Here is a 20,019-nt window from a genome sequence, read left to right on the forward strand (position 1 = left end):
CATGCTAAAGTAATTTCCAAGCTTTACTGCCTTCCAGTTTTAAAAACACCCATGAAACACTTGCACACACAACCCTCCTTAAAAAGTTACAGTGTTGTGACACAAACCAACAAAAGCCAGGAAACTGAGCACCATTCTTTTCTTAAGCCATTGTGTGTTTTGTCTTTGCAAGCACTCGAATTAGGGACAGGGTTTCAGCCTTAAAATTTGCATTTCCTGGCTTTTGTTGGTTTATATCACAAGCTCTTACATTATTTAAACATTTCTCAATATTAGGCTGTCAGTTTGTTTAGTAGGGGAAAAATATATCTTGGAGGAAACTTGCAGCCCCAGTGTTCCCTAGGGAATGGCAAGGCTATGAGGATGCAGTGCATAAAGCAGCAGTGTGAACAGCTGCTCTTACCGAAAGTTGCTGCTCTGAAGGCAGGTTTACACAGTGCACAGAAGGATTAGATTATGAACCACTCACCTTTTTTCCAGTCACTACCAGGGTATAGCCATCATCTGTCAATGAATTCTTGACAACAACTTGGGGAGAGATGGGGTGGGAATCTAGCTGAAAGCTGACATGTGGAGCTGTGGGTTCTGAACGGGAAACCACTATCTAAGAAAGAAAGAAATTTTTAAAATCAGCAGGCAGTATGTAACAAAAATGCATGCTGCTCAGCTGTCTCATGTTCTCCGCTTGCATTAATTACTTTGCATTACATTGCATAATATTTTGCATAATGTTCCATCATAATCTGATTAAAGTGCTATAAAATCTACTTTATTTAACACAGCCAAATCATGGCTGTTGGAGGATCCTCAAAATACACCATATTTATTAAAATATGCAGGAGTCACTGCATGTTTCCTAGTCCTTTAATTTCAGGTATTTATAAATCACCATAAAAAATGAAGATAGGTCATTTAGTCAGTCCTATACATTTAAGAATGAAGAATTTTATCTACAATGTCTATTTAAAAGAATCTTAAAACTCCAGGTCTTCAGAAGTCAAAAACATTTCCTTTTATTTTCCCTTTGGTCCTTCAGTTTGAAAAGTAAACTTCACCCTGTGTCAACAGTCTCTGGTCTTGCTGCACGTGGGGCAATTAGATTACAAAGCTATGTCAGGCACTGCAGGTTGCCACTGTGGGCAGCCCCTCAGAGCCACAAGTATGCAGACCTCAATACCCAGAGCTGCCGAGATGGCTGCTGCACTGACAAGCTCCTTGCAAGATTTGGCTGGGCACCTTGAGCTCTGGCTCCTGCTGATTTCTGTGTGAGCCGGGTGTCCGGGACTGAGTATTCAAAGCACTTCTTAAATTACAGAGAATGGTGGAGGATCCTTTAGGAGATGCTCCAAAACAGAAGCCTAATTTAGTTGTCCTGAAGCCCCTTCGCAAAAAGCCTTCCCTCTCTTCCTCTGTCTTTAGATTTTAGGAGATCTTGGGGAGATTAGTCACACCAGTATGAAATTCCCCCACTACTCATCTCTCTGCATCTTGAGTTACCTAAATACTTCTGAGAATCTGGGCCTATTCCTGCAAACACACGCCTAACTTTACTACTGTAACTTTGTTGACTTTAACGGGATGAGTCATGGCTGTTAAGCAGAGGCATAAAGCATCTGCAGATCAGGGTGGATATTTGATAGCAAGATTTTATAGGCTTGGGCCTGCAATCCAGAAGGATGTGCACCCAAATGTGATAGCATCAGGCAACAAAGGCAGAGGATTGTTTACATGAGGGAATATCATGTTCATGTTTCAAAAGCTGTATCACGTGTAGTTTACTTAAGGAATTTAGATAATCAACATTTGCTGAGAAGTTAGGATTCAATGGGGTTCATTATTTAAAAAGATTGAAGCCACTCTGGAAATAACTCATATGTCAAATGTTTCATTTTTTACTATAATGAAGCTTTTCTTCTGTCTCCGAAGGCAGAATCAGAACAGCCAGGACATTGACTTACACGATTTCACTGGCTTTTTGCACTGCCAAGGTCTTTCAACAAGATGGCTGACTCCAAAACTAGACTTAGAGATGCTGTAATTATAGCTGATGTTTTGATGTAATTCAAGACTTAAATAAAATATATGAGCAGTTAATTCATGCCGATAACTGCTTCACATCCCAGAGGTATTTATAGTTAGGGGTTGCAAGAGGCTTTTTTCTTTAAAATGAAACTGGCTTTGTTATAGACTTTGCTATGGATTTATTTCACCACACAGAAAGTGCAGCTTTTAGAAATCAATAAGGTATGATCATTTTTGGTGACACAGAAGTATGGTCTCTGACTCAGTGTAATAGGGCATGAGCTCTGTTTTTCTATTCAGGACAATGAAAAATAGAATGTACTGGAAAGCTGCATGAAAAAGCTTGATTAATGTTGGCATTATGGGAGAGGTAGCACCACAGCTGCAAATACCTTTTTAGTTGATCATTAGCCGTGTCTCATCTCGAATACCCACTGCTATAAAATGCTAAGAATTCTTTTCCATCATTAATCCAGGCTTCCTCTTATTGCCAAGCATTCTTTCTGATTGAGCCACAGTTTTAACCCTTTAAACACATCTGCATTCCAACCTCACAGCAATACATGAAAATTTGGATTCCATCTCTACAATCTTGGAAAAATTACTCGGTGCTTTAAACACTGACTGACCTTTATTTTACTGAGGTTGATAGTCAAATCACCTGCTCAAAGCCCAAGTGACTAGACCTTGACCTCATGACATACAGGGAGCTCAGATTACACTTACTAACTCATGGAATAAAAGTTTGGATTTCGCTTAGAACTAATCTACCAGCCTACAGTGCTGCTATAACAGAGATGCAAAAATGTTCTTTTTGGTCTATACAACTGTGTGATTTTCTCACACATCAGCCCAGTCCTTGAAATTCTATCTTACCCTTATCCAACATAATCCTGAAAAAAAAAGCAATTTGAAGACAGCTTCTACAGCAGGAAGAAGAGGCTACTTAGGACTCCAGTGTCGTTCTTATAAAGCTCTGGTTTTTATGGCTTGGGACTGAGCTGGTATGTGTGCAGCATAAATTTAATCTGCCATGGACACACCAACATACAGGGACTACTACCATGAAAATGGTTCAGTACTACAGAAGGATTTCCCTCTGCAAAAACTATAAAATCCTGAGGGGGTTGGGGGATGTCTTTTTTTGGAGGGAGGGGGAAGAGTGGATGTTGGATTTTTTAATTTACATTTTAATAATTAATTTATTAACCAAGCATTTCTCCAGAGCATAAGAGAAATGAAAGCTTATTTACATGCCTGCACTCAAGCAATTAGGAGTGAGGGAAGGTCTTGCACAGATAATTAACCAAAGGAGAACAAACAGGCATTAGCAGTAAATGGTCAGTGACTGCAATAGTAAGAAGTCACCAGAGGTGTTCTATAAGGTGTGTGTGCTGGGGTCCATTCTGTTCAATATACCCATAAATGAGTTAGAGAAGTGGTTGAGCAGTCCAGTGATAAAGTTTTCTGATGATATGAAGGTATTCAAGGTGGTTAGGATGAGGAAAGACTATGAAGGAAGGCAGAAGGACTTTACAAGACAGCATGCCAAGGCAATAAAATGGCAGGTGAAATACAACAAAGAAAATTAATTTAAAGCGGCATATGATAGTTATTAGCAGCAGCCAAAACCAACCTAATAAATACTTAGAAATTATTAGAAAATGATTAGGGAACAAATCAGAAAACACCACAATAACATATAAATTCATGGCTTGCCTGAAACTTAAAAACTCTGTGCAGTTCTAGTTGCCTCTTGGCAAAAAAATGTGTTAAAAAGGGAAAAAGCTCAGAGAAGGGAAACAAAGATGATCAAAAGTCTGTAATGAACAATGACTGAGTATGGTATATGTGGAATCTCTATGAAAAATGAATAGAGAATCATGAGTGGGTAGAGACTAACCATATACTCTCTTCTCCATCTACCTGAAAGGGGGTTGTAGCCAGCTGGAGTTGGTCTCTTCTCCCAAGTAACAAGCAATAGGACAAGAAGAAATGGCTTCAAATTGCACCAGGGGAGGTTTAGATTATGTGTTAGGGAACATTTCTTCACCAAAAAGGCTGTCAAGCATAGGAGCAAGCTGCCCAAGGAAGTGGTGGAGTCACCAACCCTTGACGTATCTAAAAGACATGTAGAAGCAGCACTTAAGGACATTGTTTAGTCGTGGACTTGGCAGTGTTAGGTTAATGGTTGGACTCGATACTAGAGGTCTTTTCAATCCTAAATGACTCTATTATTCCATGATTTTATTCTAATAAAAATTCTAAACACCACCAAAAGACAAAACAAAGACTTGGGTTCAAGGCAAACAAAAGAATATGACATCCTAGCAATATGTGATGACCTACAAGACTCCCTGCCAAAGGATGTGAATGCAAGAGAAATGCACATTCAAAGGCAAACTCCACAGGTACATGGAAAGAGCTAAACAGACAAAAATCAATAGCTCAGGAAATCCCCAGAAAGGAAAAGTTGGAGACTTGAAGCAGAGGTAGTAGCCATGTATGTCTGGGTCCCTAGGCATCCACTTGTCAATACTGCTGGAGACAGGGCACTGAACTAGATGAACCCTTCATTTAAATACATGTGGCTCTTCTGATGTCTTTGAGAATCACATTCAATATCAGTAACTATGACACCAGACATCCTTCTCAAAGCAAACACAGTATTTGTTTCTCTATTTAGAGAAAAACAAACAATTTTCTTCCAGCATAGCTCAGACTACTTCCACTAAGATAACAGCCAACAGTTAATTAATTAATGAATATATTAACATATTCTATATACTGGAAGTCAGTGATCACTTAGTTCCATGAACACTAAAACTATTAATTTAAATATTCTTTCATTGCCATCAGCTAGTACTAATGTTAAATATGAAGACTTGGGTCTAGGTTTGTCTGTGCATAATATGGCAAATTAAGACTGTAATAACTTGAGTTGAAAACCAGCATGCAACAGCTTCTTTTAAAAATCATTCTGATGCTCAGTTCTGCTAGTCAGCAGGATTGAATTACAAATGTTACTGTCTACATGTTGAAATATCTTCTGCAAAAATGAGAGGCCTTCTAAAAGGAATCCAATCTAAGTATCATATTGTTATTTTTTCCCTGGATGTCTGGCAGGTGTATGCCATTACCAAGCAGAGATAGGCTCAGGGTTAACTTTATTGTGCAATGCCTCAAATGCCCTGGGATATGCAGCATAGCCTTGCAAAGGGCACATATGTAGCCATCTAAATGCTGTATATCATTCTAATCCTTGCAGAATATAATGGATATCTTCTGAAGAGTGTAAGCTTTTCTACTCAAACTGAATATTAAAACATATGTGCTCTCGAAACAGTTTTTCAGCACCAGGTGTTAATTTTTATTTGGCTACATGGATTTTGCATTTTGCAGTGTTTGATACCTTTTTTCCCTGCAAGAATCAAGATACATTCTTTACCACAGAAAAAACTGCTGTCATAAATGTTAAAAGTTGAGCTATAGATATGGAAATGCTACTTATCAAGAGTTTGCCACAGTTTTCTGTTGGCTTAAAAATGAAAGATGGAAGGACTGCAGCTATTCACATTCCTACAAATGCTCATGTGCACAGTTTGCATTTAGCCTTAAATAGGTCAGACTGCCAGTATTGAGAAGCCAGATGAATTGCTGGGGCATTGAAACAGGACAGCAGTGGGCACTGAGGACAACATTTGCAATGACTCCATGGGCATCCCATCACTCTTTCCTCCTCCAGGCTCCGTAGGGTTTAAAGTCCATGCTCATATGTTTCTTGACCTTCTTGCACTTGCTTCAAATATAGCTTGCCACTTGCACGGGTGGGTTTTATTACAACTAAATTTGTCTAGAGGGACAGGAACTGGATCAAAAGGAGTTTGATAAATTCAAATGTGCATATGGCTTCTAGTACACTACGGTATAAACTGGATTTGACTGAGCACAGTGAAAGATGCAAAGCTCTGTATTTCTTTGCTCTGTGTCGACTCATTTTGCTGACAGGCACCATGGCTCTGAGTCTTGGTTCCTGGAGTGGTGAGGTCTTGGTGCTTTGCTGCTTGCAAGAGAGCAATGTTGAAGACTTGGCTCTCTTGCTGAATTCTGGGACAAGTTTTCCCAATCCTTGAATGCAGTTACAAATAAAAAGCAGATGTGACTTTTTTTCACTGATTTCTGTAGCATGCATTATATTCCCTGGCATGTAGTCTATGAAAGCAGCTACAACACATGCTAAGTTCTCTCTTTTTGGGGAAATGAGATGTGTGTTAAAGTTTGGTCGTGGTGTTTGTTTTTAATCATAAGTATTCCTGGGAAATGAGTGTGATTATCAAGTGTCTGTCTACTTGGATGTGAAAGACAACAGATTCGTGCTCAGTGTGTGAGAATTTCCCAAACCACTGATTTGTGAGTGCCCCATTCCCATACCTCATCAGGCAGAATCAAAGGCAACAAAATAAATGATAAGGCAGCAGGTTAAGGAAACCCCAAAAAGCTCTTTATCATTCAAAGCAGAATGAAATGATGAAATTCAATGTCACAGCATACCACTGGGACAAAACAAAAATAAATTTAAAAAACAATACGCAAAACTGAGGATAAATAACTATTAAGGATAAGGATAAATAACTATTAAGGGCCAAATATGGGTGCAATTTCCAGCTCAGGGTATCTCTGGGTCACCAAGTACCCGAAGCTGGAGGGTACTGAGAAAGGTATGACTGTGTGCTTTTACTTGCCTCATTCCCCTCCCTTACCTATCTTAGCCCCTGCCAGAACTCTGCTCCTTGAACCTTTATTATAACTCCATACAACCTTTCTTAGCAAAATGTCTGGTTAAAAATACCAGGATATAATGGTTATTTAGAATAAGGCTTACTATTAATCTGTACTGTTTCATGTCTAACTAGTGCAGGGAGCCCCCAGGGAGGGCGAGTGGCCTGTTGTGTGATGTGCAGTACTCCAGCAAGGCCTATCTGTGCCATCATGCTTTGGTTTTTGTGCCCGAAGCCATTTTCTGTCCAGAATCTGCTCAGATATGGCAATGCATTACTATGTTTTGCTAATGCTTGGTTTTCAGCTAGCACTGGCTCATGTCCAGCCAGATGGGACAGGACTGCAGCCAGCATGTGGCTGATGGCACCTCAGAGTCTATGTATGCCCATGGGAAGACCCTTTCCTCACCTCCAGAAGCAACACGATGGATGTCCTACTGAACCATGAAGATGAGAGGGCCCATGGTGGGGTCTCTCATTCCACACTACAGCTGCCCCACTGTGCACTGAGTTTCACTGGCATAGTCAGAAGGATGAGGTGGCGCTGCTGCCAAAATTGCATCTGTAGAGAGTGGTTGCCCATTGCAGCTGTAAAATGTGTAGTGAAAATTTCTCTAGCCCCCTCTTCCTCAAGAAGGTCACCAACAAGCAGTGCATCTGCTGGGGTGCTATGTTGCTGAGGCCAGCTTCAAGTGTAGGGGGCACATGCACTATCCTGCTTCCAAACATAATCTCAGGCTGAGATCCAGCCTCTGCTACATCAAGGGCATTGATCTCTTGTTCATTGTTACGGCCAGACCAAATGCAAGCTTTTAAGAATAAATCTTGTTAGACATTCCCATATCCCACACTTCCCAGGGCTACCACAAAGATTTCCTCTTCCTGAAGAACTCATTTCATCATCACTCATAAAACACTCTCTGAAGTAATAAAAACTTCAGGCAGAAAAGACCCAAAACACCTTGAAACCAAGCAAAAATAAAAGATATTTTATCTCAATGTATCATGGGGTGGAATTTTTTTTGACAAACTATAATTTCCCAAAATACTGGCTGGTAATGTAAGTGTCTTTTCCAGTTGTGAGTTGTATTCTCAGCGTAGTTTGGTTTGAACAGAATAAGGCTGTTTTACACCAGCTGAAAATCTGATTCCTCAGCTATAGCAGTGTGACTGGGTGCTGTTTTCTAATCAAATAACCACTGTGAAATACCTGATTCACTATGCACCCAACAGCTGTAGTTACAGTCTGTGTTCCCAGTCACAGTCTGAAAACAAGCACAATAAGAAAGGCCGAAACAGCTGCAACTTCTCAGCAGAAAAAAAAAAAAAAGAGAAGGGGAAAAAAAAAAGTTTGTTGTCAGGCTCCAGCTTAGGAAGGAAGTAAAGCCATTTTTCTTTTCTGTCTCATGCATGTCAGCTGTCTTAGAAAAATTATTACTGGTCTGTTTTGTAACAGAAACTCCACAATATTTAGTAAACTACACACTCCAATCTATTCATGGCCAAATACAGATTTGACATTTCTGAAGCAGCCAAAACATGCTCAGTATGTTAATGGGCTGCAGTACTTTTCAGGAGAGATCTGGAATTCACCTCATGGCCCTAATTATCCTCCTTAGAAGAACACATGCATCTTGTCTATTTGGACCATCCAGATTGATTTTATTTTAGTCCCAGATTTTGGCTGAAAAAAAAAAAAGCATTTAGTGAAGGAGCCTATATTTACTTTCCAGTATCAGTGCTTTCTAAAGCTGTTCTGGTGAATAATTCTATTTTATCGAACTAAAAGCAGAAAACAACAGGTAAGGATTCCTTGGTTGGATGAAAAATACCTGCTTCTGCACTCTGAATATTACTGGTTCTTTAGAAGACTTTTTTTAAATAAGTAAAATGTGGGCTATGTTCTGAGTTGGGTCATTAACAATTTTGATGCATAATTCTATAAGCTTTGGGGGAATCACTTGTAAAGTTAGGAACTACTCATTGTGATACATCTCTAAATACATCCAACCCCCAGAATCTGGTAGCCATCACCTACAGAAGGAAAAACCTACATGTTAAATCTGTTGAAGTTTACAGCTATGCTATGCTATAGTCATGTGGTAAAGAGATAAAAATAGATGGAGACAGAAATAGAGTTGGAGACAAGGGGAATATAGGAAGGTAGAAAACGATGAGCAGAAGAAAAGCAGAAGGAGATGGAAAGATGACAGGAAAGAGGAAAGAAAAGAAAGACAACATCAAGTGGTTGGCTGCTGATCAAGTGTAAGCAAGTATAATGGGGGTATATGAGAAACATTCTCAAATAAATTTCTCTCAGGTTCAGTAGCTTGCTGCTGCACCTACTGGCTTCCACAGCACAGGCTTTGAGCTCCAATTCAATTTAGATGACAAGATCACTAAGTTTTCAAGAGATCCTCCCCTACCCCCCTTAAATGTTTCATAACAACTATAAGAAACCCTAAATCAATGCAGCAAAAATGTAATTCAAATGTTCATTACTTTCACCAAGCTGTTGCTTATCTGGACACTTCAGGGTGCTGTTTTCAAAGACAGAGGTACTGTACTATTACTTCTTTTAATCTCATGGATGGCTGCTAGTACTGAAATTTATGTCAGAAACTAAATTGTCTAAATATGGTAAGGTTTGGTATTTCAGAGAAGATACAAAATGAAAGGGTTGAGCCGATTTTCTAAATTTAGAAATCTATATATGAATATTTTTTTCTTTTGCTTTTAAATAGTTGGCATGATAACATGTTCTCAAGATACTAACACAATACAACCAGTTTTAAAACAGGTTCCCTTATAGGTAGAATTTCGTAACTAATTTTCTCTGAAAGCATACCTGTGTCTGAAGTCAGCTTTAAATACCTACAAGTTACAAGGAGATTGCACGGGAAAATTCAATATTTGCTTGTACAAAGACCTAAAAATATGAGTACAAATGACTGTGCAAAAGTGAGATGCATAATAAGTGAAGAGCTGAGGATCCTTTGCAATATGTTCCAACAGATTTCTGAATGAAACTACATTACATTTCATCGCTAAAAATGTGTGGAAATCTTTGGGGAAATCTTTTTGATAAATTAGGCCATTGTTAGATTATCCTGATTTTTTAACCAATTTTACTTCAGTAATGGTCATATAATAGCTTAATTTTTAATGATCGAATTCTCATTGCAGTTAATAGCTATATTTCCATAGAAACACTACAAATCTGTTTTAGTTGGGCATTTCCTAATGAACATGTTTGAAAGCACTTCCTAGATTACTATTAGAGAAAAAAAAAAAGTAAGAGAACATTAAATTCTGCAAAAATCTGTGTCTGATCTATCCTATAGATCTGGTATCCCTTCCAAAATAATTTAAAGACAAAACAAATACTAACCTTTTAGTTGAAGGTAGTATCATTAAAGCTAGTCAATATGCTTATTCTCCTGCTAGTTGCACCCAACCCTCAAAGAAAGAGATCCTATTTAGTACAATATGAGCCCAATGCTGACTTCCCCCTGTAGCTGAAGCCAGTCTGATTCAATGATGAGAATATTTCTGCTAATGGCCATGTGCAGTTTGCACAATAGCCTTTTCTTTTGATCTGTAACTGAACCTGGAATGGGAAATGTATTCTGGAAATATTTAATTGTTCCGTGAGTTGGGCAAACATCTGAATGAAGTGTGTGCTGCAGGATTTGAATGAATAATTTAAAGAACATTATAAATAAAAATAATGCTCCCTTGTGCTTTCTACCAAACCTTCCTAAAAGCTTTGTGACAGCCCAGAAGAAATGCTGGGAATAAGAGAGTAGTTGTTATTAATTGTATTTTGTAGATAAGGAAATTACTTCAGAAAGGTTAAACAAATTGCTCATGTTCGCTGTGTGAATCAGTATCTGCTTTCAAGAACAGAGCGCAGTTTGGGCCCATGCTCGGTGTGTAGCTCTTAGCATTTGCCTTTCCTGCACAGAAGACAGACTGCATCTTGAAGTTATCAAGATCATCATAGGATGTTAAGGTAAAACTGGCAGCGTTGGCATTGAAAGTTTTGTTACAATTTTTTTGGGAGGGGAAAAGAGAAACATGGTTTTCCCCATGTTTTCATCTGTCCTTTGTGGCAAATCACTTTGATCTCCTTGCCTGTAGAAGCATTACAGAATTTGCATTATGCAGCTGGTTCCATGTCCAGTCTGTGCAGAAGAGTGGAAGTATGGATTCCCTTTATCCAGACAGGGTGCGTATACTGAGGACAATATATAACCCTACACACTGCTTGCAGCAAAAAAATGAGGGGAAGGGAGAGAAGAAAGGAAAGGCTTGTTTCCATTAAAGGCTACATGTCCCCACATATTTTCTATGGAAGGTATGGGAAATGGGAAAAACTGGAATGGCACAGCAACTGATGGTCTTCTCACAAGGTTTCAGCTAACGATGGCTGTGGGACAATAATACTAACTTTGGTGACTCTCTATAGCATACAGAGCAAAAAGTCCAGAAGACTGCCAATACTTCAGGAAGCTTTCTAGGAGACAAATAGTATTGGCAAATTGAAATAACACAAGTCCTTGAGTGCAAGAAGGATCCAGGCTGAGATGCATGTCCAGGCTGGACTCTGTGGCAGCTGGAGAAGCCAAGCTCTCCAAGGAAGTTACTGCAGGATGACAGTGGTTGAAATAAGATGGGTGAATTCAAAGTATTTTGTCTTTGTTCTTCTGGTATTTGATTTTGACTGGCAAGATTTTAAAGACTGTTGCCTCTATGCATTATATTTATTTCATTAGTCACCTACAAAGAAGACAAGTAGTATAATCTACCTGTCTAGATTAGTTATGTACTCAGTGGAGGGAGACAGACTACTCAGGAGGGTGATTTATCACTTTTTTATGGAAAACCTCTTTTAGGACAGGAAGAACTGTAATCCAAAAGAACAGAGTGAGATAGGGGTGAGCAAGAGCCTGAAAATCTAATACACATTCAGAGAAACTTGAAAGTAGGTGGAGAAGGAGCTAATCTCAGTTCTACAGCTGTGAGTCATAGGCTATGGGTACACGAGCAAGGAATTTGGTGCCAGAGGAGTGGATCAGTATATAGAAACAACTAATGCTGAGGCTCCTGCTTCTACATTATAAACTGTCTTGGCATTTTACATTGAATAGATTTAATCTTATCCTCTAGCATAAATCACCATACAAAGTGTACTTTTGAAGCTGTTTGAATAATCAGTCACTGTTTTAGACCTTTCTGCCCCAGAAGGGATTGGAGCCTATTTGATGTCTATGCAAGACAGTGCTTTCAGTTTAGTTTTCTTTGAAAGAGCTCTTGTTTGTATGGACCAAAACAGTTCTGTAAACAAAGCCAGCTGGAGATCATGATAGAATTTGCTCCTCAACCACTATTCCAAACCACAAACTCCAGGTAAACACTTAAAATGCTGAATGCTCTATTAGACATTTCATTTATATTCCAGAAGCTGTATTCTATTTGGTAATTTCAATTTTCTAATCCCCTTTTAAACTGGGGTAATAATGCTTCTCCCTTTTCACCATCCTGCTAAACTCCGGTGGTTTTTTTTTATTGTGAAGTTATTGTAGTAATATGGTAATATTTACCTGCATGAAGCGGCCCTCTGAAGTTCCCAGATTAGCAATGGTAAGGTTCCCTTTGGTGAAGACAGATATCGAAGTTAACAGGACACTGTTGAACTGGCCCATGAACAAGTCAACCCGCTGCAGCGGAGTCGTAACTTCTAAGCGATATTCATCATCTTGTGCTCTGCAGTATGAAGCATTTCTTGAAAAAGCCTGTTTGAAAATGAAGTACAGATGAGTAGTCTTTATGAGTAGCAATAGATCTTTGTCAGAATGAAGTCATTTAGCACAAATGCATTCGACCAAAAGTATTTTAAAATGTTTCAAACTTAATTGCTTCATCAGTTATGATGTTCCATGAGGAAGGCAACAAGTTCTTAATGTTAAGGGAATGTTTCTTTTAACTTTTTAAATCATGTCTGCAGGAATAAGACATAGGGTCTTTATTTAATTAGATGATATGGGTATAAGCGCATATATCAAGGTATCCTTTCTCATAGTGACTTCCTTAATGCTGCTTCTCCAAGAGTCTGAGAATTCTTGTACTGCAGAGCCTGCCCAGTGACACACCTACTTCTAAAACAGCTTCCCAGAAAAAGATTCTCTAACAGCAATGTGATTTTTTATATTAAAATAACAATTTCCAATATTCTTCTTCGATTTTCACCACCTTTTTCAGAGATAAAGTGGAGAAAAAGAGAAAAAAAAGGGAGATAAGTTAGGAAAAATATGTTTCTGATTGTATGTTTAAATGAAACTGTGGGGAATCCAGATTTTGATAATTACTCAGATTATTGTATTGATCATATATGGTTCATGCACTATTTCATCTGATCTCTATGTGTCTTGAATGTACTAAAATAATAGCTGCATTTGCAGGATTTTCTCTTTCATTTCGGGAATAGAGATTACATGTTTTTAATTTTCATTGGAAAAAGTCTTGAACAATACACTTTAAACTACCTCTGAAGAAGAATATAACCTCCTAACAATTAAACAGTCATCTAGTAACTGATAATTTCATTATTATTGATACTACATCATCTGTTTTGGGGACATTGTATAAAGATAATAACCAGGACTCACTTAAAGGATCTTTAACCAGTTTAAATTTGGAAGTCATGTAGCATATTCCCACGTTGACATACTTTATGAATAAACATTTAGGAAGATTATTAAGAATCTTATGGTGGTTCCTTCTGTTGAAATCAATAGTGAGCTTAATTTCTCCTATTTTTTTATTGATTTGTTTTTTGTCTCAAACAGGTTTAAAAAAATCTTTTAAGACAGTCAAGCGTCTTTTTACTAAGTCAAATAGATCTGCATCATACCCTTAAAGAGCATGTAGGAGTAAAATTTTATTGTCTTCTTTTCTAGATTTAGATGTCTTTCCTCAAAGTATGAAAAAGAAAGCAATGACTGAAGAATTTCTTGTTGGCCTAACTCTGGTGAATTCCAGACTGAAACCCAAGGCATTGAAAATACTATCAACAAAATGTTCAGCCTAGTAGCTCAGTCCTTTGCAGTTGAATTGTGATGTTTCTGAGCTGAGCCCAGCAACAGCACTTGCAGGTGAGGTTTACTGTGGTCCCTAGGAGTTGCAGTCAGCACTGATGCCAGCTTTTCTGAAGGTGCCCTGTCAATTTACTGTGCCATTTAGGTGAAAGACTGCATCAGACCAAATAAGCAGTTGAAATCTCTGTGCAGTGCCTTAATGATAGAGAAAAATGGCTTCCAAATTAGATCTGGTACAGCAGTGACTTAATAGTTTGGTTATCCACATACTAAAGGGTTTACTGTATTAGTTTTCTTATTAACTGTTAATATACAATGCATTTTGTTCTGCAGGAACTGAACTAATACTTTGAACTAGGAACACTGAACATACTTTAAGTATTTTTTAACCCAGTGTTTGAATGGGTTAAATCATCAATGGGCAAATTTAGCTTTTCTTTGTTTTGGCTATCAAACAAGTTAAAAGCTGTATTCTTTTGCACTCATATCCTACCAAGTCTAAAAGTATTTCTGAAACATCTGTGCAGATTACTCATACAATGAGTATGAATAGTTCAAGTGCAGAAAGATGTACAGTTTTCATGCTTTTTGAAATAAGGCAGATTTCTGATTTTACCCTCCCCCAACCTGGGATCTTTGCTCTTTCCTGTAACTGCTTTTTTCCATAAGCAAAGACTTTGGAAAGAGATGTTTCAGTGCTAAGATTAAAGTACTTCCTCCTACATAGTCATTTCAGCACAATTCAAACATCCTAACATGCTGCCTCATGAAACCCTGTTCAAGCTCTTTGGAAAAAGTGGCTAGATTTTCCTGCTTGCCCTGACACCTTTCTTAGCTTCTCCAAAGTCAGCTCAGCCACAAAGTCAGCTCAGCCTTCCTCAGAGATGCCATAATTTTGTCTGTCTGCTGAAGAACCTGGAGATTGTTACACGTACGGTTCTTAAAAAACCTGGTGCTTCATGGATTAACCATAATGTAGGGTTGGCTGTTCGAGAAATAGGAAGGCTTTGATCTTTGAGTAGAAATGCAGAGATTAAAAGGCTACTTAGAAAACTAAAGGAAGATTGATAACAGGGAAAACTTTGGCAAAGAAGCTGCTTTAAATTAACACTTTTAAGCCAGATTCACTCTCTCTCTCTCTCCTTCCCCTCCTCCCTCCCAGAATACACATAACTATCTATTTGGCTGTCAATGTGGAAAAATAACTGATGTCAGATGATGCACTCAGGATATTATGCCAAGTTCCACTGAGAAATCACACAACTATTGAAATGGATGATTAGAGCACGTGTAAGTGCTTGGGTTCAGCTACATTGCTTCTCTTGTAGGACAAGAGGTGCCAATTGTGCCTGTGATTCATAGAGAGGCCTTTGTTAATGTTAAGCTGGCACAGGTGTGCCGCTGGAATGCCGTGAGGTGTGAGCAAGCCCTGCCTTACAGATGTGTCCAGAAGGCTAGAAGATAATTAATGTTATCTTATTTGTTCATACGGGAAGTTGTGGTGTTTTGGAATTTACCCTTGATTTGGTCCACAGAAGACAAACATGCCAAAAAAGTCTCTAGACATCACTGAGCTGAGCTATCAGGAGCTGTCACTGTCTGAAATATTTTTTTCGTGGTCACTGAATATGACATATAAACCATCAGTTAGCTGCAAAACAGAGTTGCACATTTGAAGCCAAAAGTGAAAAGCGGGGAGGAATTCTTACAGAAATGAATGAAAATCTCAGAAAAATACCTGATTAGGTCAGTGTCAGAAAAATGATCCAAAAGCCTAGTCTCTAGTCTAAATACTATACTCAGGGAAAAAAAATCCAAATATATTTTTGTCAACTTTTCTCTAATTTTCAGTGACTGCAAATTGGAGAAACGCTCCTCCAGGCTCTTCTAGAGCTGGTCAAAACCTGCTCTTCTTAGCTAAGTGAGGTGCTCATATAGAAAGTGATATTATGTATAATGTCTTGAATAAACTGGTAATCAATGACTTAATCACTGCAGAACATTTAATACTGTCTTATGAGCCACTTGGAAGACATCATTAAAATTAAATTTTAATTTGACAAATTGGAGAAATGGTCTGAAAGTAACTAGGTGATATTTCCTAGGGTCAATCACAAAATACTGCCGTTACAAAGTAAAGTTCAAATTAAAGTAGGAATATGCATGAGTTTTTGTGGTGGCTGGTTAGCCTGTGGCACAAGGGACACAGAGAGCTCTTGGTAAGATGGTCTCTGATGCCAGAGACTCAGTGGTCATGGTGAGGGAAAGAAGCCTCTCCTAGAATGCCATGTTCTGTTATGGTAATCAACCCCAGTTCTGTGTCCATGGTTGGATGTTGGCTCTTGCCCTTCACCTCTCCCCCAGAGCTTCCCCATTGGTCCCCGTTCCCTAGTCCCGCCTCTTCCCCGCCCCCGGATAAAACCCTGAGTTCGCCATTGTTCTCGTCTTTTGCCTCTGAGCCTTCGGCAGTGTAGAGGTAGTCAATGCTCCTGTTGGAACACACGCAAAGAACCTTCCTGCCTCTTTTGCCACTGACTTTATACTGAAGCTAGCTGTGCGTTTGTGTGTGCATGCGTGTGAGCCACAGAGCTGGACAGAGACTGTAATAAGTTTTATTTCCTGCTGGTTTGTTCATATGACTTTTAACTTGTTGGCTGTAAAGAATCAAAATCGTAAATATCAGCTTTTGTTTTCTGCTGTGAATTCTGGGATTCTCCCTCAAGAGAAGTGGTCACCTACAAGAGCCAACAGCATTTCTCCTTTCATAGAATCAAAGAATCCTTTAGGTTGGAAACAACCCTTAAGATCTGTGGCATAACATGGCGTAGGGAGAAATAAGCTATTGTTAAATGACCTGGATCCAGATGTCTGCAAATGGCAAAAATCCTTTTTCAAAGAAACTACTGTGGAGTGAATGAATAGATGATTCTACATAAAAAATTGGTTCCCAAGACCATTAAAACCTAATAGAGTGTCTAAGTTCCTTTTCTGTTGTTGAAGTCCGTGAAATTAAGATGAATAATCAAACTACAGTTTTTAGAGTGGGTCCTATTAGAATCAAACACATAATGATGAAGAATTTACATGTACAGCAGACTCTGAACAGGAAGAGTAACCATGAGGAACACAGAAGAACCTTATCATATTTCTCTAAATATTTCCATGTATTTTTAGCCAATATAGCTTTGCTGTTCTTGATACACTTGAATTTTCTGGGTAGTTTGCATTATTACTCTTCAGGTGAGAAGTGCATTTGATCATGGCTTCTCTCCATTGAAAGCCAAGAATGTAATTCTGTCCCAAATAATTCAGTGAAGCCAGGTTGTTGTCTGAGGATGTGAGTGATTTCATCATCATCATGGTAATGATGATTCTTGTAATCCTATGGAAGGGAAAGATGAATCATATTGTAGGGCTCACTTTTACCAGTGGAAGCCAATTCATGTGCTAAACAGTTCCCATAGAAGCAGAGCCACTGTGCCTCTGGTTTCTTCTTGACCAGTGAACAACACCTTGAGGGTGTGTAGGTGCTGTGAACTCAGTCCAGTGTTCATGCAGGATGGAACATGTCTGGGACAGGGGACTGGGTTCTCTGTTTCTAAGAACTTCTGCTGAGGCAATGAAGCTTTACTCTAAAAGGTAGAAGAGTTTTTTTCCTCTTTTTGTTTTAAACAAAGAATTGTTTCCCTCTTCTTCATTCCTCCTCTTCCCAATACTCCTCATGTATTTGAAAGCAATTCAAAGATTTTTATATGAAATACAGAGAAGGCATGTCCCTTTCTTAGAATAAAATGTTTAAAATAACTCCATCAGTGTAAAATTTTACACAGTATCATTTCACTAACTCTTAATACTTGTTGCTTTGATCTACTTCACCACTAAAATGAGATGGGGGAAGGAAGTCACTGAACTGATGCTCCACTTAAAGTAATAGGTAAAAAAACATCAACATGTTAAATGTAATTAGTTAATACAAATTAAGATGATTTCATGTTCTTTTGTCAAGATCATTCAAAGAGTTATTTGCTTTTGTCATTGAACAGTACTGCATTAGTTCTCATAATCTGGTTAGTGCATTAGCACTAAGTAAATCCTATTGATTCAGCAGACAAAATGGACCTAAGTAATCTTTGCATTTTGCTGATTTCCCTTATATTAATTTAGCATTTAACTCAGTATACAGATTATCAAAGAAGAGGTGTTGACTAATTACACATTTTTAAGAAATAAAGTAATGCATTGGAGATATTGTGCTGATGAAAGCAGTTTTGCTGTACATTTGTAGTGTCTATCAGGTGCATTTTTCATAGAAGTCCTTATTAACATGGAAGCTGTGGTGAAGTAGAAAAGCTGGGAATTCCACCTAGACCAGTTATCCAAAGATAACGCTGAGTGTGGGGACTCTTATTCCAACAAAACATTGCACAACAACTGCATGCCTAGCCAAAACAGTGGTGCAAGACGTGTGGGACAGAAAGAAGTCCAGAAACTAGAAGAAAATCATGCAATTTGCCCTAATTTCCACAGGCTGTGTACAAAAGCGGGTGACATCCGCTTCAAGAAAATTAAGCTCTTATTATCACTGCCTGCAATATCACTTCTCTAGCATTTCTTTGTTTTCTCACACCCTGTAGACAGTGCAAGTAATAATTTCTTGTGACTTACACTTGCTTTCTGAACCATTTATGCCATGGATCTTCCTCCTCAGCATTATTATTATTTTTTAATTTACTGTGGGATTTGATTCTGGTTTTACTTGTATGTTTGGAAATGAGGAGTAATTCCACTCTGATGCAAAAGCTGTGTGAGATCAGAAACCCACATGCCACCTAGAAAGTTTGAGTAACACAGCTCTCTCCTGGATAATAATTACCTACTCTTGCTTTAGTGAGCAATAATGATGGCCAGATGTGGTCCTGAGTCAGAATAAATAGAATAAGTAGAAAACTGCTGAGGTAAGGTGGGTGCTGAGTGAGCTGAAAGGCAGATGTCTGCTTTGTCAAGACTTATGTGTGTCTCCGTTTTTTGGCAGCAGAACATAAGGAAAATTCATTGCTTGCTTAGATGTGTCAACCACCTACCAAAGCCAGGTGTGATGAATCCAGGACTCAGATCTGCATACAGTGCACTGCATAATCAGCTTCTCTTTCTCTGGAACTTGGAATTGTGCTTAAAGAAATCCAAGCAGATCTTTCAGAAAGGGCTGATATGGTCCCATTGCGGAATAGTCATCATCAGAGTTGATGTGAACTTAATCTGGGATTAAGGAGTCTTAGAATTTGGTCTGAACCCAGGAAAAGAGGCTCAGATTTGAATATTATATATCTTTAGGGAGTGTCCTTAGCACTACATAACTACTAGCATATATTTTGGACATCTCTTTTTTTGGGACTGTAAAATTTTTCTAGTTTGCAGGGCTACGTAGGATAAGAAAATTATTCTTTGTCCAGTTCTAGTCTTTGGATTTATTTAAGGGGCTTCAGAAACTGAGACATAAAAGCCACATGACCAGATATCCATTTTAACAAAATAAAAATTACTTTCTGCCTGAAATTATTTCTGTGCAATTACAGAGAAAAGCAGCAGAGTCACTTTTCCACACTAATAACCAATAGGGAGCCCAGCCTTCAGTGGAAGAATTTGATTAAAAAGTCTGGAAATGGAACACTATTAGTGACTCTGGCTGATAAATCTGTGTCTGTTGCAGAAAATGGTAGTTTAATGGATACCACTTTTTCACAGAGAAATCCACCTTTCATCAAGAAGATGATAAAATGCCAAGCAGCAGCACTGGGAAGAAAGCAAAGACAGGTCTCTAACAGGACATCAGAAGGAAAACTGTAGTTTTGGCAGCAGTTGGTGACTAAGAGGTTAGTCCCCAAACTCCATAGCTCCTGGGGCTCGGAAGAGTCTGCAAAGATATCTACTGCTAGGGGTGGTGTGGTACTCTCCAAAAAAACTCCCTGACCTGCCTTTTTCCTTGCCTTGTCTTTTTCTCAGGAACTCCCTCATGAGGGTGTCCATGTGGCCAGTCCCAGAGATGAAACAGCCCTTACTGCTGTAGCCAGGTGTTTGCTAAATCCAGCCCAGCCTGAGATAACCTTACCCAGACCCACACC

General features: G+C 38.7%; 1 protein-coding gene across 6 annotated transcripts in view; it reads right to left on the minus strand.

Annotated features, from left to right (window-relative positions):
* MET (MET proto-oncogene, receptor tyrosine kinase) overlaps positions 1 to 20,019 on the minus strand; it is an 87,412-nt gene that overhangs the window by 41,096 nt on the left and 26,297 nt on the right. For all 6 annotated transcript variants that reach the window (XM_039571174.1, XM_039571172.1, XM_039571173.1 and 3 more), the window contains 2 exons: positions 12,407 to 12,598; positions 470 to 604 (listed from right to left, as the gene is read on the minus strand). In XM_039571174.1, coding sequence (XP_039427108.1) covers positions 470 to 604; positions 12,407 to 12,598 — 327 coding nt within the window. The remainder of the gene's footprint in view (positions 1 to 469; positions 605 to 12,406; positions 12,599 to 20,019) is intronic.

Source organism: Corvus cornix, chromosome 1A, assembly GCF_000738735.6.
Source record: "Corvus cornix cornix isolate S_Up_H32 chromosome 1A, ASM73873v5, whole genome shotgun sequence".
Classification (NCBI taxonomy): domain Eukaryota; kingdom Metazoa; phylum Chordata; class Aves; order Passeriformes; family Corvidae; genus Corvus; species Corvus cornix.